Genomic DNA, 26,746 nt, shown 5'->3' on the forward strand with positions numbered 1-26,746 from the left:
CAGCCTGAGAGCGTCGCTGTCAGAGCCGGTGCCGTGAGGGGCTAAGCAAGGTTGCGCTTAGCGGAGGAGCCCCGAACCGACCCAACTTCGCAGGAGTTTCCCTCGGCTCCTTCAGCCATGCGCTCCACTGCCAGCCGGGTTTTGCTCGGCGGCGACGGCGGCGGCTGCGCTTCTCTACAAGCAGCCCTGGGCACTCCGGTAGCCGCTTGCTCCGGGCGCAACGAGGCGCCCGCCGCCACCCTTCGCTGAAGCCAGGGGCATAGCCAAGACTCTCTGGGTTGTTCGAGGAGGCGCACCGCCGCGCGCTCGACGCCTTGCCGGGACAGCAGAGCCGCCGTTCCCGCCTCGTGGACGGCGAAGTGGGGGGGGGGAGGCGGGAAGGGGAAAGGGGTGGGGGGGGTGAAGGGACCGAGAGAACCCAGAGGGCGCCCGCCTGCCCGAAGACAAGCCGGGGGGGCAGCCGGACCCCGCCCTTCCCGGCCCCGCTCCTCGGGGGCTGAAGGCAGCCGGAGCCGCCATTTCCCCCCCTCGCGTCCCCTTTCTGCTTCTGTGTCCCCCCGACAAGCCATGACCTTTGGCCGGGGTGGCCCGCCGGTGGTGGTGTTGAACGTGGGGGGCACCCGCTACTCTTTCTCTCGGGAGGTGCTGAAGGACTTTCCCCTCCGGCGGGTGAGCCGCCTGCACGGCTGCCTGTCGGAGCAAGACGTCCTCGAGGTGTGCGACGACTACGACCGCGAGCGGAACGAGTACTTCTTCGACCGGCACTCCGAAGCCTTCGGCTTTATCTTGCTGTACGTGCGCTACGGCCACCTGCGCTTTGTGCCCCACATGTGTGAACTCTCCTTCTACAACGAGATGATCTACTGGGGCCTGGAGGGATCCCACCTGGACTATTGCTGCCAGCGCCGGCTGGACGACCGCATGTCCGATACTTATACCTTCTATTCGGCAGAAGACATCCGGGTGGAGCCCTTCGGAGGCGGGAGTGGCAAAAGCAACGGCCATCCCGAGCTACCCAAGGGCCAGAGGAGCGGCGATGCTGTGGCCCCACCTGGTGCCGGCGAGAAGAAATGGCTGGAAAGGATGAGGAGAACTTTCGAGGAGCCCACCTCGTCGGTGGCTGCCCAGATCCTGGCCACCATTTCCATCCTGTTCGTCATCGTCTCCATGGTGGTGCTGTGTGCCAGCACCATGCCGGAGTGGCGTACAGCTGAGAACCGAAGCCTGGAGGAGCAGAGCAGGTACACAGCAGACTCAATCAGGGAGCCTTCAGGGTAGGATGAAGTGATTAATATTTCCCCCATCAGTGGTGTGACCTCTGTCCCATCTGGTCTTCTCTGTGTCTTCTTCTGCCAGCATCAGTTTGCCACATTGGAGATCCCAACTCATTACCCATCTCATTTGGCAAGGGGTAAGCTTGGTTTAACAACCAGGTGGTTCTTAAAACCAGATCAGTAACTTCTAAGGGACTGTTTACCAATACAACTTATAGATGGGTTTGGCTTTCCTGGGAATCAAGGTTAAATTTAACGGGGCTTACTTCAGGCTACTAGAAAAACAGAATTCACTGTGTGAGTCTTGTAGCATTTACAGGTAAAAACCTCCTTGAGCTCCAGTGAAACGGATAAAATAATGCTGAAACTACCCTAATCAGTCAGCCAAGTTTTCTGGACTATAGTGGCTGCTTTGGAACAAATAAATGGCCTCTTGGTATCATGCAAAAATGTGTTGTCCTTTTCATTGGAAGGATTTTGTTCTTCCCCAGAGAAGTCTGTTAAAGTTGTTTTATACAGAAGCTACCAATTTTTTTTCTGAGAATCCTTCAGTCAAAGGGTATTTAACTTGGGAAAATCACATAGAGGCAGAAAAATATCCTTCATTGTTCTCAGTCATTTTCTATCAGTTCCTGCTATAGGAAGAAATCTAATGAATATTAGGCGTGTACTAACTTCATGTTCAATGCCAGTAAGTGGTTTACAAGCCATTTAGAACTAAGGAGAGCAGCCTTTTTGAATTTGCTTTATTATTTTTTTTACCAAAAGCCCTCAGACCCACCCACCAGAGTCAGGCGCAAAGACATACACACCAGTTAAAGAACAGGGTGTCTTTCAGCACATTCTGAGCCTAAGAATTTATTTTTGGTAACAAGACTGAACTCTCAGTTCTACAAAAATCCCCTCATGGTTACCCCAAGCCTGGTTAATTTCTGTAGCTTAATTTAGAAGAAAAAGATTCCTACTGATAAACTGCAGATCAGCCAGGGATCAACTAGAAGAACTCAATTTACATTTTGTTCATCTTGCCCAGAACATATCTCCAAGACTCCCTTATGAAAGTTCTTATATTTTTTATGGAAGTTTAAAAGAAGTTTGGAAAAAAAATAGGTTTGATATTTCAGTTCTTAATCAGGTTGGAACCAACATGATCTGGCAACTTGAGGCCAGCACTGAAATTTGTCCTCCTTTTCCTCAGATTTGCTGCCTGCTGAACCACAGCTGTTATCTCCATCTGAACTGATTTATTCAAAGTGTGATTGTAAAATCCAGAATACCTAAATAGAATGGCCACTGTCTTTGCTCAACAGATATCTGACATTGTAATTGCAATATTTTAGGAGGGGTGCCAAATTGGGAAAAAGGTCAAGGCAAATCCTTTTACCATAAAACAAATTGTCCCACAGATCAACAACTTTTTCAAAGATTATTGATTTTATAATACATTCAATCATGCATCAAACAAATATATATTTGTATTGTATACAGACAACTTTTCATGCTTTATCCTATATAGATATATTTTCTTGGGTTATTTTTTGATGCTGTTAAGAATGTACCTATAATGGTATTCTTCCATTTGTCTAATGTAGATCTATGAAAGCTTAATTACTTCCACCCACAGAAGCTGGGCCAGTAATAGTATTATCTTAATTATCTTTGTGTCCCACGTAAGAGAGGAAAATATGCCAGATTTCATTTGCTTCAAATGCCTATTATTCCTGGAATATTTTCTCTTTAGAAAATAATCTATGCCATTGATTTTGCAGAATCATAGCCTTAAAGTACTCTTGTATCTGCAGTTCTGATTTTTTCTACTTTCCACCATGGTTGCAGTCATCTAGATTTTGTTTTCCAAGTTTTATAGTACTCAAAAGGAGTGATAGGAAAGGCTTATTACATCATTATATAATTGCACCTGCTGCCACTGAAGTACTGGAAACTGTGATTATTGCTATTTATCCTGCCCCTGAAGTAAAACATTATTATAAAATAAGCATCTTACTTTTTGAATAATCTTCCCATAACTATATACAAACTCCAAATTGAAACCTATATGTTTAAGAGGAAGCTTTCTAAACAGGTTGCCAAAAGGATTGCCAACCAGTTTTGCTCAAAGGGACATTTGAATTTAAATGGTGCTGCAGTCATATGTCATCTTTCTACAGTCTGATTGCAACCATCAGATTGTACTTTACATACTCTTGACTTGTTCTTTAATGGAACCAGAAGGTTGTACCAACTGAAATAGTCTTAGCTCAACGAGTTATTTTATTTCAAGAAGCAGGATTGCCAAATGGGATCTGCAACTTGAAAAGTGCTACAAAATAAGGTATGCTTCAAATTAAAGAATACTTTATAACCTTAATGTGAGCAGCCTTATTAGTGCCATCACTCACATCCTGATTACGCACACAGATATACGGTGCTCTATTTTGCTTCCTTATATATCTCAAGATCTGACTACAGTAAGATTTTTTAATCCCATAGACATGATGCAAGTTTTTTAAACAGTATAGTTGGTTTAGCTAATTAAATGATAGGTTTACACAATGCCTTGATATTTTGTTTAAATACAAGCAACATGAAATTTTATACAAAAATAGGATAAAATGACCCTTAAATCTAAGTAAAATGAAGTAATCTTTTAATCCATAAATCGGCAAAGCTAGCTAGTACCTTCTAATTAATAGCCTAATGATCTCCAACATATTTATTTCAAGTTTTTCTGAAGTAATTTTTCTTTGGTTTTAAGAAGCAAGGGTCATGGGCTAATCATCCGATAGGGTTGTTTTAGTGATGAAAGCAGCTTTAACATACAACTCACCCAAAAAAAAGATCAGTCCAGTGACAAGTAATAACATATACAAGAACATATATTCTTCTATGAACAGATGTTATGTATACATATCTAATGTGTATAAAATATATAGAACTGTTCATTTTAAAATTTATATCCTCACACTCCTGGCATGCCTGCTAATGGCAGATGATGGGTTGTGATAATGAGCTTTATAACAGCCACCTATTCTTATAGACTAGGCTACTTACAAATATAAAACAATAAAACAGTTAAATCCCACAGGCAGCTGGGCCTAAAACAATCAAACCATATCAAACCAGGGGCCCCACAAAGACATGAGGGGCCCCACAAAAACATCAACTTCTGGCCTGAGACCAAAGTGCTTTTCTTCTAAAGTGTAACAGTAACAGAGTTGGAAGGGACCTTGGAGGTCATCTAGTCCAACCCCCTGCTCACACAGGAGACCTATACTAGGGATTTGAACCGCCGAACTTTCTGAACGAAAAGCTCAGCGTCTTAACCAGTGAGTCACCTAGCCAGGCAGTGCTTTTGGTGTTGTCCATATCTCCGGAGGGAAGCTGTTCCAGAGGAAAGGGATTGCAACATAGAAGGCATACTTCCTTGGTCCCATATGATGACATGATTATTAGAAGGGGTGGGGTGGGAACCAACTTTGCCAAAATGTATTTAGCAGGCAGAAATACTTAAAAACAAACACTCTCTCAGGTACTCAGGCCCTATGCCAGTTTACAGTACAACAATGAAGTACAGCAAATAATATCAATTAAACCAGAATGAAAAAAAAGTAATAAATGTTACCAAATACACACACATCAGTGATCATATAAAGTCATAAAAACTGCAGAGATTAAAAAGAATGGAAGAGAATATTTTTAGCTCGGGACTGAACTGTGGGGTCCTTGGTTCTCCCTGAGTTTGGCTGCTTTTTTGCAGACATTTCATTACCAAACTAGGTAATGTCATCAGTGCACCATGGACCTCACATTAAAAAGAACACTTGCTATACCAATAGATCTTTAGGTTTCTATTAAAATCTTCCAGGAGGGTGGGAATCCACCTCTTTTTTGCTAATGGAAAGTAATTCACAGAAATGTGTGCTATTGAGTTCTATATAATATATCAAATACATGCAATGAAAAAAGACACACATCTGCCTTATAGAGTCCTAGAATTGAAAAGATCTCAAAAGTCATCTAGTCTCACATCCTGCCAGTGGAGGAAATTTAGTGTTGTGTTACCTGTCAGAGATGGCCAGCTATCCAAAATGCTGTAAGTAATGTTAAAGAGATTTGTTTTACTGAACATATCAAGTAGCTGTTACTTAAATAAATTTCTTGATTATAGATCTTTTCATGAAAGAGTTGGCTGAAATTCAAAAACCAAAGATTTTTAAGGCTACAATTTTTCTGTTCTTTGCCATCACAATAAGAATATATGCACTACTCTGAAGGAACAAGAAAAGTTCTGATTTTGTTTTGTGTATGCATCCCCCCTACCTTTGCTTTTATTTTGTGAGGAACAAGATTGGTCTCCCGAAACGCTAACATCACATTTGTTTGTTAACTTTAATCGTAACAATTTGCAGAATTTGTCTGCAAGCTGCTTAATTATGCTGATTGATAATGTGACTCAGCACTAACACAGACCAGTTTATTTTCAGCTGAATATTTTTTCAGGGGCCCTGATGCTCCCTGCACGTGGCTGTTTTCTTACAGACATTTCATCATTACATTACTATATATCATTATAACAAACTAGCACTGATAATGTTACCTAATCAAACATCTGCAAGAAAACAACCAAGCTCAGAGAGCACCGAGGACTCCTCATTTCAACCCTGAGCTACATATATTCTCCTATAACTGTAGAATATTTTTTCCTACAGTTTTTCCCATACTTCTGTTTAAACCTCAGCTGTACCCATATAGGGATGTTTTTGGATAACTCTGGTTCCAGATGAAGATTTACATCCACACAAATTTCAAAAAACACTGGTTGATCATCTCAACCTTTGAGAGCTGTATGCAATGACATTTCATTTTAATGTATGCCGATTAGTGTACGTTCAAAGTGACAATAAAGTTATTATTCTATTCTATTCTATTCTATTCTATTCTATTCTATTCTATTCTATTCTATTCTATTCTATTCTATTCTAAAGGGTAGACCTAGATTCAGCGGCCTATGTAGATCTTCCTTACTTTGTCAAAATTGTTAATTGTTCTACACATTTCACATTTCACAGCACTGCTGTTGTTGCAAGAACATCCAGGTTTGTGAGAACTTTAATACCTGATGGTTCATATATAAACTTAAGCTAAGGGTGAATAATAGTTTTAGGGCTAATACCAACCCTTTATTTTTCTTAACTGTTTTTTCAACCACTAAATACTGCAGGGGATGCGGCAGTAAAGTATGACAACAGAAAAGAAGAGATGGAAGTTTTAATGCATTTTTTCAATTTGGCTTTTGTTAAACTACTGAAAATTTATTATATGCATCTTATAAATCTGTTTTTTATTTAAATAAAGAAACTACTATCTTAATTTGGCAATTTGCTGACGAATTTTGACAGAATAATCCAGGAGATGCAACAAGAGGCAGGAAAACACCTTATTAGTGGCAGTTTGGCCTTCCATGCACTAATCCATGCATTCATTTTTGTCCTAATGAGATATGTGAACAGCCTAAAATTGCATTAGCTTGTTATTGGAAAAAACTAACAATGCACCCACAATTTCATTTTGGGGCATTATGTAAGCTTGCTTTATCTGAGCTGCGAAACTTTAGAAAACCACCACTGGCAGCTGTGTGAAAATTTATTCTGCAAGTTACAAGGCTCATGGTGGCTTGTCTTTGTGCATTATAAATGCACAAAGCACATCATAAGTGCATAAAATGCACCTGATAAACTAAACAGATACCCAACTTTTTGTGTTTTGTTGCTACCTTTGGAATAATTTGGAACAAATTATTTGTTTCTCTTCTTTGGAGGACAATCATTTTTCCTAATATTATTTTCCCAATCCTCTAGAATTTAATAATTTGTCAAGTTGCAAGCTGTGGCCTTCCATTTTGTAATTTTTTTTTTTTTTGCATTTTACTAGATTCTTAGAAAAGTTTAAGTTTCAGCTTGTAACAATGGAACACAAATGTGGCTTGTTTGGGTGTTATTTTTTTAAGAGGGCAACTAAAAGTGAATAGAACACATAAATAATATCATAATTTAGTTGTATAAATGTTAGCAATCTTAATACACAAGCAAATGTCTTCAAAAGATTTGAGCTTATTTAGAAATTTCAGGAGTGTCAGGCATTTGCAGTATATGGTACTTTTGTTGATGCAGTTTTATTCACTTTAAGTAGAACTATTCCAAATCCAATAATCCAGATTGGCATGCATATTTTTGAGAATGAAAGATGGCAAGAAAAAATGTTTGTATGATGATATCATATGTCGAGTATTTTACTTGTAATGTAGTCTTCCAGAACAGATTGTGGAAGTGCAGATTAGTTGCCTTTTAGTTGAGAACTCTAGTTTTATATCCTAATTCTGCATGTTTGGATTAAAAAAAAAATCCACTCAGTGAAGTACAAATAACTGCCAAACAATGTATTTCAGATTAACGTATAAGATTACTTTGTGGTCTCTAAAAATATCAGGTTTGCTTTCCATGAGTAGTTGTCCCCTTTTGCTCTCAAGAATAAATAAATTATCACAATTAAGGAAGAAAACATAATGCATTTGCAACCCACAGTATTTCAGCAGGGAATATAAAAGAACCCAGTTGCTGGCATTGCATATTGAAAACAATTTGTGATATTCTTAGGCACATTCTCATCATCATCATTTGCAAAATAGCTTTTCTCTTTTTTGGTAAGTTAAGCACCTGATTTCCATAGAAATCAATAATATATTTATGCTTTGCATTTAATTGCTCTCTTATTATAGGAAGCAGGTGGCAATAGCCTCCTGGCAAAAACCAAAGCAGTCAAGTAACCACCCAAATATCACTGCATGGAAACATGGGAATCTCCAAAGAGAGGGAGACTGAATCACAAGTATCCATGGCCAGTCAGAGAAAAGCTCTGTTTTTATTCTCTCTTAATGGTGGCTGATTTTTTTCAGAGGCAAGATTTACCTGGCTGATTGCAACCCACAGCCACTTGGTGTTCTTTACAACCAAGGGGTGTAACACAGTTCTGAGACAGCTGCAAGCACTGTATGTCCATAGGTCCCTGTGACATTGCGAGCAAGCATGGATAAGCCTTAAAACAATGAAGCAGGCAGGCAGGGCAACTGCCTCAGCTCTGCCCTAAAAACAAAAAGCAGTCCCCAAGGCAACAATCATACATACTTCATTCTCTTTGTTCCCACTGAAACTACAGGAAAAGCTTAACTCGGTCATGAGATTAATCAGAAAAGTGGGGAAAAAAGGGAAAAAGGGGACAAAGCAGCAAAGTACAATCGCTTATGAATAAAGACAAATATACGTGTCCCAGGATAATATTGTCTGGGTCAAAGACCAAACCCGTGGTCCCCGTAACAGTCCACATTGGATCCTGAAACAATCACTTATTTGGATTGTGTGGATATGAGAAACCTAAAAGCTTAAGGTTGCTTAATAAGCATTCCTTTTTCTTTAAATGTTCTAGGATGATGGCATGAGCAAAGTTGCTGTTTTTAAAAGAGTGCTTGTGTTACCTTGATGGGGATGAATTAGGGGGAGAAAAAAATTTTCTAGTGTAATATAACACATTAAAACCATTACTACATGGTAATAATGGTAATATACATTACGTGTATATTATAATGTAACCATATTGTTTGGAGAACAGGATGGTAGTTATCATGGGGATAAACGTGTGGAAAATAATCCACAGAAGGTTTTCCCTTCCTTCTGTGAAAGAGAAATGGAAGAACTGAACTTGAATTTCTTTAGCTTTTGAAAATGTAAACTCCATTTTCCACTTGGTTCCAAATGGCAGAGACCTCATAAAGGATCTTGGCTTGTGAATTTCACAGTAAATGAATTCTGAGCATAACCTATTGAATTATATGCTATGGAAAATCTAATCCTGGGAAGCTTTTTTAGTGCTTTAGTGTAATAGGTAATACTACCTGACACTATGAAGCCACATAGAACACATGCACACTAATCCTGTAATGACAGTAAATCTGTCTAATGGAAGCTTTTAGAGAGTTAGAGATGAATATTAGAAACTTACTAGCCTCAGAAACAAGACTGAGCCATCCAGCCCTTAACACCATATGCATGAGTTGTGAGTCCGTTTGTGTTTAGCTGAGCATAAAATGATTGGATTCTTAAACAGAATTAAACTTCAGCATCTGGTTCTGCAAATGTTAGCTATCATTAGCTAGGCAGCTAACCATATCAATCAAAAACTATCATTTTGCTGATTGATATTCTAAAGAATGTCAATACTGTAGCAGAATACTCATACTTTAATGAAAACTAAAACTTTGTCATAAGCTAAAAGAAAGTTGGCAGTCTTAGCCTGTAAGCATTTAAACTTCGTTTTAAATTCCCTTTAAACATAGATAACTAAGTCATATTTACACCACATTCAAATCCACAAAAGAATCCACAAATCCTTTTAAATTTTTAGTTGTATGACTAGACCTCAATTTGGAGCATTCAGTAGAGCTGGATTAGTTTCCCATCAGTCTCAGCAGTACAGTTACCATAGATAGGCTTGCTGGAGGTACTGGAAATTGTTGTCTAATCCAGCTGCTTTAGGAAGAAAAGCTAAGAACATATTTACCGTTTTTAGCATATGCTAAACACTGCAGCAAATATATATGCATTTTTCATGGGGAAAACTTTACAATTTAATGGGATTTACTTTCAGTGAAGTAGACGGAATTGTGGCTTAAAATTTTGCTTTGTTTGTACTGAATGGTATGTCTTCAAGTTTAGGAATTGACAAGCAGAGGATTGTCAGTTTCCAAATATGTTATTACCAACTGACTTTGAAGCTTAGGGAGATAAAACGGATAAAAGCCAAATAAAGGAACAAGAATTTGTTTTTGAAGAAAGGGAGAACAGATAGGACATCCAGTGCATCAAACTTAGTTGCACAAAACCTCTTGAACTGGGGTTAGGGTAAAAGGAGGAACTATTTGATAATTTGATCTGGTGCTCAATTGTCTCCCGGCAAGACTACTTAGGGGCCCATTAGCTCTTATGGGCAAGTCACCCTTTTTCTTCCTTTGTAGTGTCATTCTCTAGATCAGGGTTGTCAAACTCAATTTCATTGAGGGCCGCTTCAGGGTTGTGTTTGACCTTGGGGGGTCGGGGTGGTTGTGGCCAGGTGGGCATGGCCAGCTTGTGGTGGCCCAAGTGCTCTGCCAAGTGCTCTCAAGCTCCGTTTTCAGCTGCCATAGCATCCTGCAACCCTCTGCTAGTGAAAATGGAGCTCGGGAGGGCTGCGTGCAAACTCCGTTTTCACTGGCAGAGGATTGCAGGAGGCTGTGGCAGCTGAAAATGGAGCTTGGGAGCCTATTTTCATTGGCAGAGCGCTGCAGGCTGGTCCTTTGCTGTTTCGAAGGCGAACCCACCGGCCAAATCTAAGTACCCCCCGGGCTGGATTTGGGCCCCGGGCCTTGAGTTTGACACCCCTGCGGTAGTTTATACACTGAACTGTTTTGGAGGCAGATCTAAAATATGGGACAGAACTATACTGCTACATTGGCATATTCTATTTGGAGTGATATTGAGAACTAAGAGTTGTTTTCTTTCCCTCCTTTTCTCATGCTAAAACAGTTGCTGGCTCTTAAACATTGGAAGGATAATAAATGTTACATGAATTCCCTTTTAGTACAAACCTACATCATATTGGATTGAAGTTTATAAAAAATTATGTGAAATCCATATAAGGATTTCATATAGTAGAACTTGAAAAAATGCTAATATTTTTGAAAAGGATTTTAATCAAAGTGACCAGCATTAATCAAACTGGACCAATGGTTCCCATAGAATTATAGAATCATAGGGCTGGAAGGAACCTTGGTGGTCTTCTAGTCCAACCCCTTGCTCAAGGCAGGAGTTCTTATACCATCCTGGACAAATTGCTGTCCAATCTTTTCTTGAAAACCTCCAGTGATGGAATATCCACAACCTTGGAAGGCAAGTTCTTCCATTGCTTAATCACTCTCACTGTCAGGAAATTCCTTCACATTTCTAGTTGACCCTCCATGAGCTTCCACCCATTGTTTCCTGTCTTGCCCTCAGTTGCTATGGAAAATAAATTGACATCCTCTTTCCTATGACAGCCCTTCAGATATTGAAAGACTGCTATCTTTATTATGCTAAACATACCTAATTCCTTTAGTCATTCATTGTATGGTTTAGTGTTCAGTCCCATTATCATCTTTATTGCTCTTCTCTACACTTTTTTTTGAATTGTGGTTTCCAGAACTGGTTGCAATATTCCAAGTGTGGCCTCACAAGTACTATCATTTCCCATGATGCTATCCTTCTGTTGATGCAGCCTAGATGCCTTGGGTTTTTGGCAGCTGCCGCACACTACTGATTCATACTTAAACAATTATACACCAGGATGCCTAAATCCCTCTCAGAGATACTACTTTTGAGCAGGTACCTCCTATTCTATACCTATGCAAATGGTTTTTCCTACCTAAGGGCAGGATCTTACTTTTCTCACCATTGAACTGACCTTGTTGGATAAGTTCCAGTGCTCAGGTCTGTCAAGATCCTGAATCTTGAGCTTATCTTCCAAACTTTTCCTCTTGGTTGTTGTTGTCTGCAGATTTGATGAGTTTCCCCTTCTATCATCTCATCTAGATCATTTATGAGGATTTTTGAAGAGCCCAAAATTTTGAGGTATCCCACTGCATGGTTCCTTCCACGTAGCTGTACATGGAGTGGTCCACTTCGTCAAATACTTCACCATATTGAAGTCTAAGTACACTATATCCATAGTATTTCACTGATACACTAATTTAATCGCTTTATCATAGAAAGTAATAAAATTGGTTTGTTGATCTGGCATGATCTGTTTTTAACAAACCCATGTTGGCTTCCAGTAATTGCCTTGTTCATTTCTAGATGTGTACAAAACTGCTGCTTGATTATTATTTTCAGGAGTTTTGTAGGTATTGATGTCAAGCTGATTGGTCTGTAGTTTCTTGCAGTTTTTTTGTCACTGGAACCACATAAGCTCTTTTCCAGACCTTTGCAGTTCCCCTGTGCTACAGGAGTTCTAAAACATTTCATTCAGAAATCTTATCTATTTTTGCCTGTTTTGATCTGCATTCCTGTTCTGTCTCCATAGTGCTGCTTTTGATAGGTTGGCTATTTTCCATTTTGCGTAGACAGATGCAAAGAAGGAATTAAGCAGTACTGCTTTTTCACTGCCTGTTTGACCTGTCATAGGATAGATTTATGCAAGGGTGGGTGCAGAAAGAACAATTGTGAAGGAGATTGTTGGCATAGGCAAGAATGAGGAAGAACAGCAAATAGAAAACAAGCAAAATTAATACAAATAGCATTGTGCTAGATTTGATGATCCACAGAATCTAAGTATACTTGAAGGTAAGTGCTAGTAAATCTTCCTTCTGAACAAATAATAAATGTTATTCTACCCCAAATTCACATTTACTTTTAAACAATTCAGAAAAGGTTAATTACTGATTTTATTGGGATTGTGTAAAGGTAGTGGTGGGAATATGCTGTTGGTTTCTAAAGGTGATGCAAGAATAAAAGCACATCCTCATCCACAAACTGATGTTGTCAAGTTTAATCACAGGCTGTCTTGTCTTTTGTTTTTCCCCACTTCATGTTTCTTGTCTTGTATATTCCATTTTATTCAGATATTTAGTGGATGATAAGGCCATTCCTTTGATTTTTCTATTTTTAGCTCTCAACAAATTTGCAGAAAAATTTGATAAAACTTTGTAAAGAAAAATGTGCAGTTTGCAACTGAAAGCTGCTTTGACAGCTCAGAATATAATTACTTTGAATACAACAAACTAGCCCTATTCCTGATTTTTAATAAATTCTGAAGCAGTTTAAACTAGAAGTCTATTTTATTTAAGTCTTATCCATAAGAGCAAAAAGTAAGAAAGTAATTAAATGAAAGGACTGGTTTAGAGTAATCTCCCAGGACTCGGAGAGTTTTAAGAGATCTAAGTTTAGAATCATCATACAATTGTTAAAATAATTTTCTTAGAAGTGTAATAAATATTCTAAATTAAAGAAGCTTTAATACAAAAGAAATAAAATGGTCCTATCTATTGGAATATTTAGCTTCATTATTTTTCATGTCAGCTGTCTCTGTGTCCCGGCAAGTAATGCTGAACTACAATTTTGAATGAGTTTAATTCCAAAACACATGGGAAATTCTTAGAGATTCAAGGTGCCTGCTTTTCTTCTGATAAATTCTGAAGATCCAGTTCTTCCTTCAGGCCTTGGATTAGGGTGAATGGAGGAGGAGAGGAGGAAGAAGAAGAAGGCCTGTATGAGAGTTCACTTGTGGGTCATTCCTTCCAGGTAAACTTATTGTTATTTTTTGACTAATTGTTTTTCATCCTCTGTTTGTCCAGACTCATTTGGAGTCAGGTGTCCTTATAAATATGTCAAATAAATCAGGGGTCTCCAACCTTGGCAACTTTAAGACTTGTGGACTTCAACTCCCAGAATTCCTCAGCCAGCTTCTGGGAGTTGAAGTCCCTAAGTCTTAAAGTTGCCAAGGTTGGAGACCCCTGAAATAAATAGTATCCTCCCAAATCTTGGAAGAGCACCAGATTTGAAAATATTACTACATTCTCCATTGGAACTAATTTTTTTTTTTAAGGATTGTGGTTCAGCATTACAAGGTGCGGGAGATATACAGTAATTGTTTGCACTGAGTAGACATATAGCTCATTGTATAACATATTACTCTATATTTATTTACTTTTTTGTTCCTTAACAGAATTATGTATGGAACTAAATTGGAAACAACAGACCAGGGTAAACCTAGATTGCATAATTCATTGTTTAAATTAAAAATAATCAGAGAAAGTTAACACGTACCACTCTGAAATAAAATGTCACCATTGTTGCATTTATTAGGATTTTGACAGATTCTGCTGCTCTTCATCAGGAAACAGGTTTCAGAAAGCAGAATGAAGAGAGAAGACTAAAACAAGACAGAGAAGGCTTCCCTGATGAAATGGAGGAAAATATGCATAATTGAATAGTTTAGGCTCTATTATGAATTACGGCATTCAGGTTATGTTAGATGACCAGAACTAATCCTCCCATTTTTAAAAATACATGATCAAGTTGTTATTTGGATAGGTCTCTAGTCTTAGGTAAATACATACATTCTCTTGATAGGTAGTGAACTAAATGTAAATCATGTTATTAAGTTTAAATAATATGTAAAGAATGATTGGCCAGTCTCTCAATACCATTGTCTCTTTAATATGCAATGTTAATAAATCTTAAGGATTGAAAAAGAAAGTTAAAACACTCTACCAACAAATTAAGTAAAAAACCACCCATTTCAATACAAAAAGATTGCACCATATTTACCAGGGAGAAAAAAAATCAGTCTTCAATTTAAGATATTTCCCTATCCTGTTCCACTACCACCACCAATCCTAAAGGCAAACAGACAGAAAAACTACAATGTAGGGAAAAGCCCTGTGCCATGTTGACTTTCTTCACATGGTCCAGTAGAGGTACTAATTTTATTTGAATTCAGTCCTGGAAATTTCCCCTTCCTTGATATATGGGTGTAGGTGTTACATATATATGCATATAGCTTTGCCTGTAAAACTTTCATAAACCTTACTTGAAAAAATAGCAAAGATAGGACAAACAAAAATATTAATTGAATTAATAATAACTGATTATTAATTACTGATAAAATAAGGTACTGAGTTTATAAAATCTAATATCTAGATGCATATACCAACCATTATCTTTTGGCACACAAAAATCATTCCTACACAGAAGCACAGAAACGTACCTTTCTACTTCCAGAGAAACAGCAAAGAAGAAGGAAATAGATGGAGATGAAGTGAGGGGAAGGAGTAGCTTCACACAGAATGAAAAAAAAGAGAAATCCTGATTAGACTTTAGAAAAGGGATTAAAATTGATCAGGAAAACATCTTCAAACAAATCTTCAAAGGCAACCATGCTTTTCAGCAGTGATATCTCCAGTCATTTGCATCGTCTTCCCCAATTTTTTGTTCTCAACAGCAGTTTCTTTTCTTTTCATTCAATTCACAGGTAAGTATTTTGGAGGAAAGCTTTCCTTTCTTGGTGAAAATCGTATGCAAGTATTGAAACATCGTATACAGTGGAGATGGATATAAAACAGCCTGAGCCAAAAGTACAGCTGTGGGAGGACTCTGTGATGAACTGTTTTAGCATATCTCCATTGTGGAACCAAAAAATGCTGAAATGATTCCAGCTTTGGAGATTTCTTCATGAGTTATGCTCATCTTGCCATAGGATTTTGCTTACTTTGGCATCCCATTTTGACCGGCTCTGAATTTTTAGACTCTTTTAATTGCAATACAAGGAAAGCAGTGGGCAAAGAGAGGGGTGGTGTTGTCTTTTCAATACCCAGCTGATAGAAGTCTAAGAAATGCAGAAATGAAAACCAAGTGAATTTCAAAATGACATTTTCGACATTTTGGAATTAATTCAGGAAAACAGCAGGGTAGAACTGTTCGTTGCAAACTTACTACTTTTTTATATACATGGAGTCCAAATTGTCCCACATTCATATCATCTCCATGAATATTTTCAGAATTACAGTGCAAGTTCTCTCTTCCTTGTGCATTAAAACTTCTGGGATAATAGCACTGCTAGACTGGAACCTCTACTTTGTTTTAAACTATGTTGTTTTGAAGAAACAGCAAGGATATAGTTTAGCATGATTTTAGAGGTGGGAAGAAGTTGAGTGATCATTGTAGAGCATCATTTCCCAACAAACCATGTCTTTTAGATGAGTTGGACTTTAATCTCCCTAAGCAGAACTATCACATCTTGCTGCAAATATCTGGATGCCAACCAACTCTTTGCTCTTTACTGGACATCTGGAATATTGGCTCCTTACCATACTATGCTAGCTCAAAGAATGGCCAACTGAAGTCCAACACATATGGAGATTACTTAATCTATGGAAGCTTTGGATCTCCTTTGGCTTTTATTTTGATGACTGGGGTTGCTGCAATGATTAAGTCTGTGTTCTGTTCAAAAAGCATTAGGCATGTCTGAGCATGATATTCAGCTTGAATCAGAAGAATCATCAATGTTTTAAAGCTTCTGTTTGAATTCTAATATTTCGCAAAAACTATCTGCTGCTCTTTCAAGGTTGTAATAACACAGAGCTGTTCCATTCTGTTTGGTGATTTCAAATGCTTTGGAGAACTGCTTGAGGTATTTTACTGCTGAATAGTAATCATTCATCCAGAAAAGCATTTTAAATGGCCCAACACTAGTATTTTGAAGAGGTATTCGCAGAGAAATTAAACTGTAGTATAGTTTGAACCAAATATAGGAATATTAAATGGTTTCTCACATATATACAACTCACTCTTCCCAAAATCAAAGAAGTAAATGAAAAGATATACAAAACATTTAACCTGACTGACATCTTAAAGTTCCTCTGATTTCAGTGATAATAATAATCCCTTCTCTTAGAAATCAAAATATTTTTAAAATGGCTTTAGGAAAACATAAACCAGGTGAGAGATGTACATAGATGACTTTTAACATAATAATGATTTTTGGAAAGACAGACAATAAGCAGAGATCTGTATAAAGTCCCATTTGACTTTGAATTTGGCATGCTTGTCTACTAAAAGTCTTAGTCCATGTCTGTGTAATAGTGTCCATTAAAGAAGCCTCTAGCATTGAAAAATATTCTCAATGAAGAGTTTCAAAGAAATTTAATAGTTTTGCTTATGTTCTTTTTGGCAGGATAATTGAAGCAATTTGCATCGGCTGGTTCACGGCAGAGTGCATTGTGAGGTTCATTGTCTCCAAAGACAAGTGTGAGTTTGCTAAAAGACCACTGAACATCATTGACTTGCTGGCTATCACTCCTTATTATATTTCTGTGCTGATGACAATTTTTACAGGGGAGAATTCTCAGCTTCAGAGGGCTGGAGTCACCTTACGGGTTCTGAGAATGATGAGGATTTTTTGGGTGATTAAATTGGCCCGCCACTTCATCGGCCTCCAGACACTCGGCCTGACTTTGAAGCGATGCTACAGAGAGATGGTGATGCTGCTCGTCTTTGTTTGTGTTGCGATGGCAATTTTCAGTGCTCTTGCCCAGCTTCTTGAACACGGACTGAAAATAGGAAAACCCAATGAAGGCTATGCAAGCATTCCTGCTGCTTGCTGGTGGGTTATCATCTCCATGACCACAGTTGGTTATGGGGATGTTTGTCCAATCACGGTACCTGGAAGAATTCTCGGCGGGATTTGTGTAGTCAGTGGAATTGTTTTGCTAGCCCTGCCTATTACATTCATATACCACAGCTTTGTGCAGTGTTACCATGAGCTCAAGTTCCGGTCTGCTAGGTATAGCAGGAGTCTTTCTGCAGAATTTTTAAATTAACAAATAGCACATATTGCATTTCATAGCAGAACTTAATATATTGAAGAAAGTAGTAAGTTCTTCCTCATTGTTTTCCATCTTGGTGTCTGAGGAATTATGAAGCTGGTACAATACTCTGTGACTTAAGAGGAATATCTCCCTGTTCTGTTTGAGGGATGGTCACTTGCTCTTCACCTCAGAAGAGCCAAGATTCATAAGGGAGAAAACATCTTCATTTTCATCGTCTCAGCAGGTGTGAAAGTTTCCACGCTCATTTCTCCAAATACTGAGAAGTCCTAGATGGTACGCACTATTTAGAGCTGAATGCATCTTGATTTAAAACACTCTTGATTTTGAAATGAATTTCAAATGACATATCAATAAGAAATGTCCAACCTTTAATTACCAGAACCACACGTAACAGCCTGTGGATAGTCAAGGGGCAAGATACTGGGGACGCAAAGGGGCAGAGCCAAAACGTTCTTTCCCCCCCCCTTCAAAGTTTTGATCAGAAAGGAAAAGTTGCTGTTGTTTTTCAAACCATGTTAAGTCTATTTTAGGGCATTCTCATGTCAAAATGGCAGAAAACGATGCCACCAACTTTTAGTAACTGTAGTCAGAGTGGATCCAGAGCTACAAAAGAAATGGTTGGGGGCGGCAAATATATTTTTGTAGGCCTTAAATTGCTCCCTTGATAGATATAAACAAACATATTCATCTAAACATATACATTATTTTTTTTAAAAAAATACTGGTCAGATCCAAGTTTATGTAGAAGAAACCCATGAAAATGACTGAGATTTGTTAGCTATCACTATTTTGTCCAATTTATTTCAGTGAATTTTTTCTAACAGCATTTCAGTTTGGATTTGACACAATACATACAGGTCTTGGTTTCAATATAAGGAACAAAGTTACTGGTATTGTATGCAAAGAATTACGGGAAAATTGTGATTCTTTATGTTGAAACTTACGTGAAAGCTACTCTTGAAAGTTGGGTATCTTGATTCAGTATGGGGAGGACAAGCTGCTTTTCCGAAAGGAAAAAGCTAATCAGAAGCGTAGAATACAAATTGAATAGTAATAGTAGTAGCAGTAATAGTAATAGTAATAGTAGTAATGAAGGTCAATCTTCAGAATATATCCAGTGAAGCTCCTTGGATTGTAGCTTTTTGTTTATGAGTTGCAATTTATAGCAGGGGTGTCCAATCTTGGCAATTTTAATATCAATGAACTTCAACTCCCAGAATTTCCCAGCCAGCATTTTGGCTGGGGAATTTTGGGAATTGAAATCCACAGGTCTTAAAGTTGCCAAGGTTGGATATTCCTGATTTATAGCAATAGTACAAATGTTTTTGAGAAAAATCATTGTCCTCCTTCCCAAATCTGCTATTGAAGGCAAACCCTAAGGCAAGTTTAAAATCTTCCTGCAGAAAATTGATATGATATTTTGAAGCACATAATGGCCACAAACTGGATATTTAAAAATATCGTATCATTGCTAGTACCATGCATGCTCTTTTTTGTCATCCTTTCCAGTTAAAAGCCTTGCACATTTCTTCAACAATGTCAGAAAAACAAAGTTTGAACAGATACATAATTAGATAAAAGAATATTTGAAACATGAACAATGATGTCTATTTCTCATCTGACTCTCTTGAAGAGTATTTATATTTTTTCCCATTAATCATATGTAAAATACCCTCCTTAATGTCAGATGCCCTGAGATCCATCATTTTAAAATATTAGTACAGAGTTTTTCTCAGAAGCTTATTCAACTAAAAACTTACTAAAAGTAAACTCTAACATTCATTTTCATATAAAAACACTGGTTAAAAATTCTTTCAGTGAATTGAAAAATGAAGAACATGGCAGTCAAACCATTACTGCATTTAATAAGATGCTTTATGGTGCTACTGTCACCTCAGGAAATAATCTAACTTTGTTAAAGTCAAGTAACACTGTATTAAAACATTCAAAGTCAGTAAAGTTTCCAGATTAGAGATTCACAACTTAGATGAGAATCTGTCATCACTGGGTTTTTTTTCTGTGGGCCTAATTTTTTTCACCCCCTTTAAAAAAAATGTCTAGGATTCCAATCCTAGTAACTTTTACATGGCAATAAGTCAAAGTGATACAATGGAACCAAAGATGAATTATTGAAGAGAGCTGTCATGAAGCATAACTTCGAACTTTGACAATTTGATAGATGTTTTCAGGGAGGGTTTGCTATGTGAACTAAACATGACTTCTGCAGCAAACTAAGCTTCATTACTATGAAGACTTGTAAAAAATACCTTGAATTTCCCCATATCACAATACAATACCAGGGTGATGGTTATTGATGAGTTCCGATCCTTGCTGCTCTGTGACATGATTAAAAAGCCTTGTGCAGGCTTTTGTCTCACAGTTCAAATCAGAGATTATTAAGTATGTTAGAAGATGCTGGATGAATCAGGCCACTGACCATCTTGTGCCCACTTCTGTCTCACAGAATGATCAACTGGAAAGCTTCAGGCAATAACATTCATTGACTGTTGTTTCCCAGCAGCTGGTATTTTAAAGTGTTTTATCTGAGATTTAGAAGGTAATATTTAGCTGCTCAGCCTGTCTCGCACCCTTAAAAACATAAAAAATAATGGCCATTACTGTAGCTGAGGGCAATGAATTTCATAGTGTTAACTACCTGTTGTACAAAGAAAAATTTCCTTTTATCAATCCTGTTGTGTGAATAAAATAGATAATGCCATAACTCAGACCTGAGTGCCTTGGAGGAAGGATATATAAAATTGTGACAGTAAATATACATAGTTCTCTAGGGAAATCAAACAAATATATACTTGATATATGGAATAATTCTCCAAATTAAATTTTGTGTAGAAAAAGGCAATTTACTGTATTTGTCTAGTTTCTAGAGAAAAAAATCCAAACTATCTGGCTATATTTCCCCTGAGATTGTTTTTATAATAATGAGCACTATTTTTTCCCTTTTTAATATAATAAACATATTTTGGATTATCACAAAACTTATATCAACTATGTTGCATTCAAATAGGATTTATTATCTTCAAGTCCAACAGTGATTCTTATTAAAACAAGCATATCTGAATAAATACCCTTCCAAATAATTTATTGACTGAACAAATGACAAATAAAACTCCATTGATATGCAAGAGGAGCTGCTAGCTCAATGTAAATTGTACTATGTAAAATATAGCACTTAAAAAAAAACTGATTTTTTTTTAAAAACCCATGTTTTTGTACTACTTAGTGGTACTATTTATATGACTTGAAAAGCTGCCATAATGACCTGACTTTGTGCAGAAGAGGAATAAGAAATAATAAGCCAAAGAAATTAACCAATGGGATAAGAAAAAGAAAAGTCAATATTGTAATAATTTAGTTTACACCAGAACCATTCAGTACTCCTCTTCTTATCTTTCTACCCTTGCAAATCATCCTTGTTGCACCCCTGTAAATCATCAGATGTCATGCGTTGTCCTTTGTTCCTTGTAATTCTCGTGTCTCACTTTTAAAAGTTCTCATCAACTCTACCTGACCATGACATTTTAAGACTTCACTTTCCATTTGACCCATTCACTCTTCCTTATAATTTGTTTTGCAATTCATTCTTATGACCAAACCAGCTCAACATATTTTTATGCTATTCATTCACTTGCTACCTTCTTCCTAATTTGGAGAACAATGATGTCCTTTTTCCCCAGGTGCATTTTCACACATAACATTAGGCAAATTACAAAAATTTAGAATGGAAGCTACATCCATATTTTAATCTTTCTCCAATTATACCATCAGAACTTGCAGATTTATCATGTTCTCACGGCATTTATTAGCTCCATTTCTTGAGCATTGAGAGGTGTTTTTTTCAACATACTGCTGTCATTCCTATATACGTCTCTAAAATTCTTCTTTCAGGATTCCTTCATTTCAATTTCATTCTAAATCAGCCACCAGAATTGCTCTGTATTTTCTTTTTATTTTTCTCTCCTTTTCATTCTTTTACTCTCCTTGATTACAATCTTTGCAACTCTTTTTTCTATAAATACCATTATGTGTCTATTTCTCAGTCATAGCCTCTTTCACACCATCATTTCACCAGGCATTCCTTTTCATAGCTCCTATATTTCTGTGTTATGCTGTAACATGATTCTTTTCATTCAGTTCCAAGGAATTTTTACATTCTTTTGCCGTATGTTCAATTTCCATTCACTTCATTAGATAACATTTGTCTATAATATTTTATAGAATTCATTTCTCTTTTTGCAAGTATTTCATTACAAGATTTTTTGCATCCCTACTTTTCTTTCATGTCCATTATTCTATCAATTATCTCATAATGAATCATAATAATTATTTCAATAAGACTTTTTAGTCAATCTTTTTTCATGTGTATGCATGAATAGACATGCTTAAAATTAGTATTTATATATTTTTATACTATAATAATCATGACTCTTAACAGCATGCAGAAATAAAACATCCATTACAAACATAAATGCACTAATAACATTCAGAAATGGAATAATAAAAACACCCAAATAAAATAACATATATTCTGATAGCATTATTTAACAATATATCTGATTTGCTGTAATGTATAAGGGGCTGGACTACAAACCAGGAACCTGTGAGTTCTAATCTTCCTTTAGGCACAAACTCCAGCTGGGTGACTCCCCAGGTCAGTCTTCTCTTTAGTCCAAGGTTGGTGGAGGTTATAAGGAAAAAAGTAGGCAGGAGCATTATGTGCAGCATCTTGAATTGTGCGAAATAAACTCAGAATATCATTAATAATAACTCATACTAATTCTAATTTTTAAAAAACTTCTGGAAGGTTACTTTAACTTGCTTTCTTCGGGCAAGTCTTATTTCAGAGGTAGACTGTTCTACATGGCAGCATGAGAGAAAAGTACTTCCTCCTAAGAGCTGTTCCCTTTATTTCATAGTTCTGGGGAATTGCCTATATTTTTATGATGATGTTTATATAGGATGGATTGATTCCAGTGGTGGGATTCAGCCAGTTCGCACCACTTCGGGAGAACCGGTTGTTAACTTTCTGAGCAGTTTGGTGAACTGGTTGTTGGAAGAAATCATTAGGGCAGAGAACCAGCTGTTAAATTATTTGAATCCCACCACTGATTGATTCTACTATTTGAAATAACTAAAACTTTTTCTAAGACTCTTGCCAATCACCATTCTCATTCATTCTTGAGTCTCTGAAGAAGCCAATAATTTTTCTGTAGTTTTTGAGCAAGACTTTGTCACTCATCAATTCATGTCAACTAGCAGAATAGTTCTTTCTCCCCGACCCCATTATATTAATTCACAATGTGGCACAATTTTCCCCAAAGCTCATATCTGGTCCTTCCATTATCATCATTCTCCAAAGCACAAATGTCACCAAACTATGGAAATCTGCTTTCATACACACACACCAGAAACCTAGATGACATTTATGTAACTGCAGGATCAGTGATGGACCCAGATTGGATCCTGCAATCTGGGTGACGGACCCAGATTGGATTCTGTGGGGCACATATTTGCCTTCATTCATAGATATAACTTTCTGACATACACCCAAAACTGAAACTACTCCTTTTCTTATTCATATACGCATCAGCTACCCAAGATCAGATTTGTTGTCCTCATTAAAATTATGTTTTTGATATCTGCCATATATTTCAATTTGTGTACACACCGAAGAAAACAATAAAGTTGTTACATGTCTGTGTTCAGAATAGTTGTTCTTTCCTATATATCTTTATCAGCCAGAGGCTATAATTTATTTAATTAACCTGTTTATTATTTATTACTGAGCTTCTGTTATTTCATGTCAATAAAAGATGCCTGTTTATACAAACTGGCATTCACATTCTAATATATGGAAAATTAAACAAAAGCAGTGGAATAAGAAATGTAGTTGTTTTGCTTAATCATAGAACATTTAGATAACTGGACCAAGAAGACCTATGAGCCCCTGAAGCAAAATTTCATCACATAAGAAATGAAATACGCATAATAAAACAGGAAAATGTGATGCCTTGATGATAGATTAGATTTGAAAATCTAGATTTGAAATAAACTTATCAATACCTATCTGGAAATAAATTGTTATTGCATGCAATGAAAAATTCTCTAGAATAAGCATGTCTTAAGATTTCCTTGTTTACATAAAGAGGACAGCAGAGTAACTTAATCTTAAAATACAGAATCCATCCAAGAAATTTAAAAGGTATTTTGATATTGTGACTGATATTTTTTAATAAAGAAATTTGAAACATATGATGATGTTTGTTTTTTCAGCAAAAGGTATCTATTTAAATGAATGATATTCAAACTTTATCATGTCTTTGCAATGTAAGCTCTATTACTTTTAGTGAGATATCCGCTGAAATATATATTAAAATAAAAAACCCTATTCTTTAATCATATCTGTTCCAGTCTTTATCAAAAGATTTTTGTAGCAACAGGTTATGCTGTTTTTACAGTGGACTTGTAAAAGCAATGTGTATTATTTTATCACTGAACAACTTATAGTTTCATTTGCTGTAGGTTTTAAAGTGTAAAAATGATTGTCTAGATTTCATTTTAATATCACATTATTTTGAACAGGAAATTAAGAATCCTTTATGGTGGCTATTCAGAGCAATGCTTGTTCATGTATGAGTGTTGTAGAAGCCAACTCTTTAGCATAAAAAAAAAAAAACCTTAAGAGTTCCTGTTCCTTTTTCATCTACCAAAAGATTTTGCTTGCCAGTCACCGATCCTGTCCACTGAATTAAGCTCTCTCATACATTTTCTCCCTAAATGGGTTATGGTCAATGACTGACAGTTACTTTTGCAAATTTATGCTTGATTTTTCTGTTTTTTATTGTATTAATAAATTTAATAAAATAATTTAAAATAATTAAAGGAATTAAAAGACTCAGGTAAGCTGCACTTTAGTACTGCAATATGTGTATCATAAGCCATTGTAAAGGATTATGACTCTTACTATATTGCAAAACCTCTTTGGTGACTACCTAGTAGTTCAAGTTGATTTATTCCATATCTTCCTCAAAAAGCTGCACTCTAAATCTTATGTCATTTTATTTTGGGTTGCTAACACATTCATTATAAAATGCCTCATTATTTTAAAAGATTTCTTTGGATTCCCCCCATTCTTATTTAAATACTTAATAGAAGGGAGACATGACACTAATACACACATACCTTTTTAAGCTAAATTAGTAAGTACATTCTAAGATCTAAAGGAACACTATGCTGCAAAATCTCACTAATATGAAAAGTAATTTACACCCATTTTCTAAATGCCTTAGAACAAATCCTCTAACAAAGCGTAAAAGCCACTCTTTCTTTCCCACATACCTAATAAATACCCTTGCAATTACCATTAATCTTGGATAATCTTGAGTCATGCATAATTGTGTGAAAAATGAACAGGCCTTCTAGATTATGGTTGTATGTACCCCAAATGCATTGATAGGATCAATTTGAAAAGCATACCATGACCAAAACAGAGAGTTGGTCTTTGGACTTTGGAACCTCTTCACAATTGGATAAATGCCTTCCTGTCAAACAGACAACAAGTGGTCAAAATTGGCAACGCTATATTAAATCCTGTTCCTGTCAAAAGTGGCGTTCTCCAAGGTAGGGTTCTTGGACCAACGCTCTTCATACTATACATAAATGATCTCTGTGACCTCATCTCAAGTTATTGTGTTCTCTTTGCTGATGATGTCAAACTATTTAACACCACTAACAATACTTCTACCCTTCAAGAAGACCTCGACTTAGTTTCCAATTGGTCTAAAACTTGGCAACGCCAAATCTCAACCAGCAAATGCTCAGTCTTACATATTGGAAAAAATAATCCTATCAACAAGTACAAACTTGATGGTCATTACCTTACTGACGACCCCCACCCTGTCAAAGATCTTGGAGTTTTCATATCAAATGACCTTAATGCCAAAGCCCACTGCAACTACATAGCAAAAAAGGCTCTAAGAGTCGTAAACCTAATTTTACGCAGCTTCTTTTCCAAAAACTCTACACTACTAACTAGAGCATACAAAACATTTGCCAGACCTATTCTTGAATACAGCTCATCCGTCTGGAACCCATACCACATCTCTGACATAAATACAATCAAACGCATCCAGAAATATTTTACTAGAAGAGTTCTTCGCTCCTCCGAAAACAACAAAATACCTTATACCACCAGGCTTGAAATCCTGGGATTAGAAAACTTACAACTCCGTCGACTTCGACATGACCTGTGTTTAACACACAAAATCATCTATTGCAATATCCTTCCTGTAAAAGACTACTTCAGCTTCAATCGCAATATTACAAGAGCAAAAAATAGATTCAAGCTTAATGTCAACCGCTTCAAACTTGATTGCAGAAAATATGACTTCTGTAACAGAGTTGTTAATGCTTGGAACTCATTACCTGACTCCATAGTCTCTACTCAAAATCCCAAAATCTTCAACCAAAAACTGTCTACTATTGACCTCACCCCATTCCTAAAAGGACTATAAGGGGCGTGCATAAGAGCACAAAAGTGCCTACCGTTCCTGTCCTATTGTTCCCTTCATTATATCACATTAATATAGCTGATGCATATTTTTTTACTTATATATATATATATATTCTTCATGATATGTTGTTTTATTTACGACAATGTTTGTGTATACTGTTGTGACAAAATGAAATAAAAAAAAAAGATGCTTTAGCTAGAGTGAAACCTATCCAGAAGGAGAAGCATAACTGACATAGAAATCCAAATTAAATCCATTTCCAGTGTAAAAATGGAGGTGAACGAGTTTGATTAAATGGCTCAGCTGTTCTGATAGAAAATATGTTTTGCTTCTGATCCAGAGTAGGACTTGAATTATAGTGATAAAAACATGATGGAAAGAGGAAGGAACTTAACGCATCTCTGTATCTGAGTTAATTCAAATAAGGATTCAAATTTGCAGATTCCTCACATCCTGGACAATAAACTGTTTCAACTCCTGCCCTCAAAATGATG

The 26,746-nt window shown here is 36.8% G+C and overlaps 1 protein-coding gene across 2 annotated transcripts; it reads left to right on the forward strand.

The window, feature by feature from the left end:
* The first annotated feature begins 414 nt into the window (after window positions 1-414).
* KCNG3 (potassium voltage-gated channel modifier subfamily G member 3) lies at window positions 415-24,394 on the forward strand. 2 transcript variants are annotated; one of them, XM_058165247.1, is made up of 2 exons: window positions 415-1,274; window positions 17,067-24,394. In XM_058165247.1, exons 1-2 carry the CDS (start codon window positions 568-570, stop codon window positions 17,710-17,712), a joined length of 1,353 nt encoding a protein of 450 aa, XP_058021230.1. In that variant the 5' UTR covers window positions 415-567; the 3' UTR covers window positions 17,713-24,394. The 2 variants fall into 2 exon arrangements, with proteins under 2 accessions (XP_058021230.1, XP_058021228.1); XM_058165245.1 differs by having other exon boundaries at window positions 432-1,241.
* The last annotated feature ends 2,352 nt before the right edge of the window (window positions 24,395-26,746 follow it).

The sequence above is a fragment of the Ahaetulla prasina genome, chromosome 1, assembly GCF_028640845.1.
Source record: "Ahaetulla prasina isolate Xishuangbanna chromosome 1, ASM2864084v1, whole genome shotgun sequence".
In the NCBI taxonomy this organism is placed as follows: Eukaryota; Metazoa; Chordata; class Lepidosauria; order Squamata; family Colubridae; genus Ahaetulla; species Ahaetulla prasina.

Coding starts and splice junctions, on each gene's coding strand:
- KCNG3 (XM_058165247.1), top strand. CDS start 568: ATGACCTTTGGCCGGGGTGGCCCGCCGGTGGTGGTGTTGAACGTGGGG. Junction 1,275..17,066: donor TCAATCAGGGAGCCTTCAGG/GTAGGATGAAGT, acceptor TCTTTTTGGCAG/GATAATTGAAGCAATTTGCA.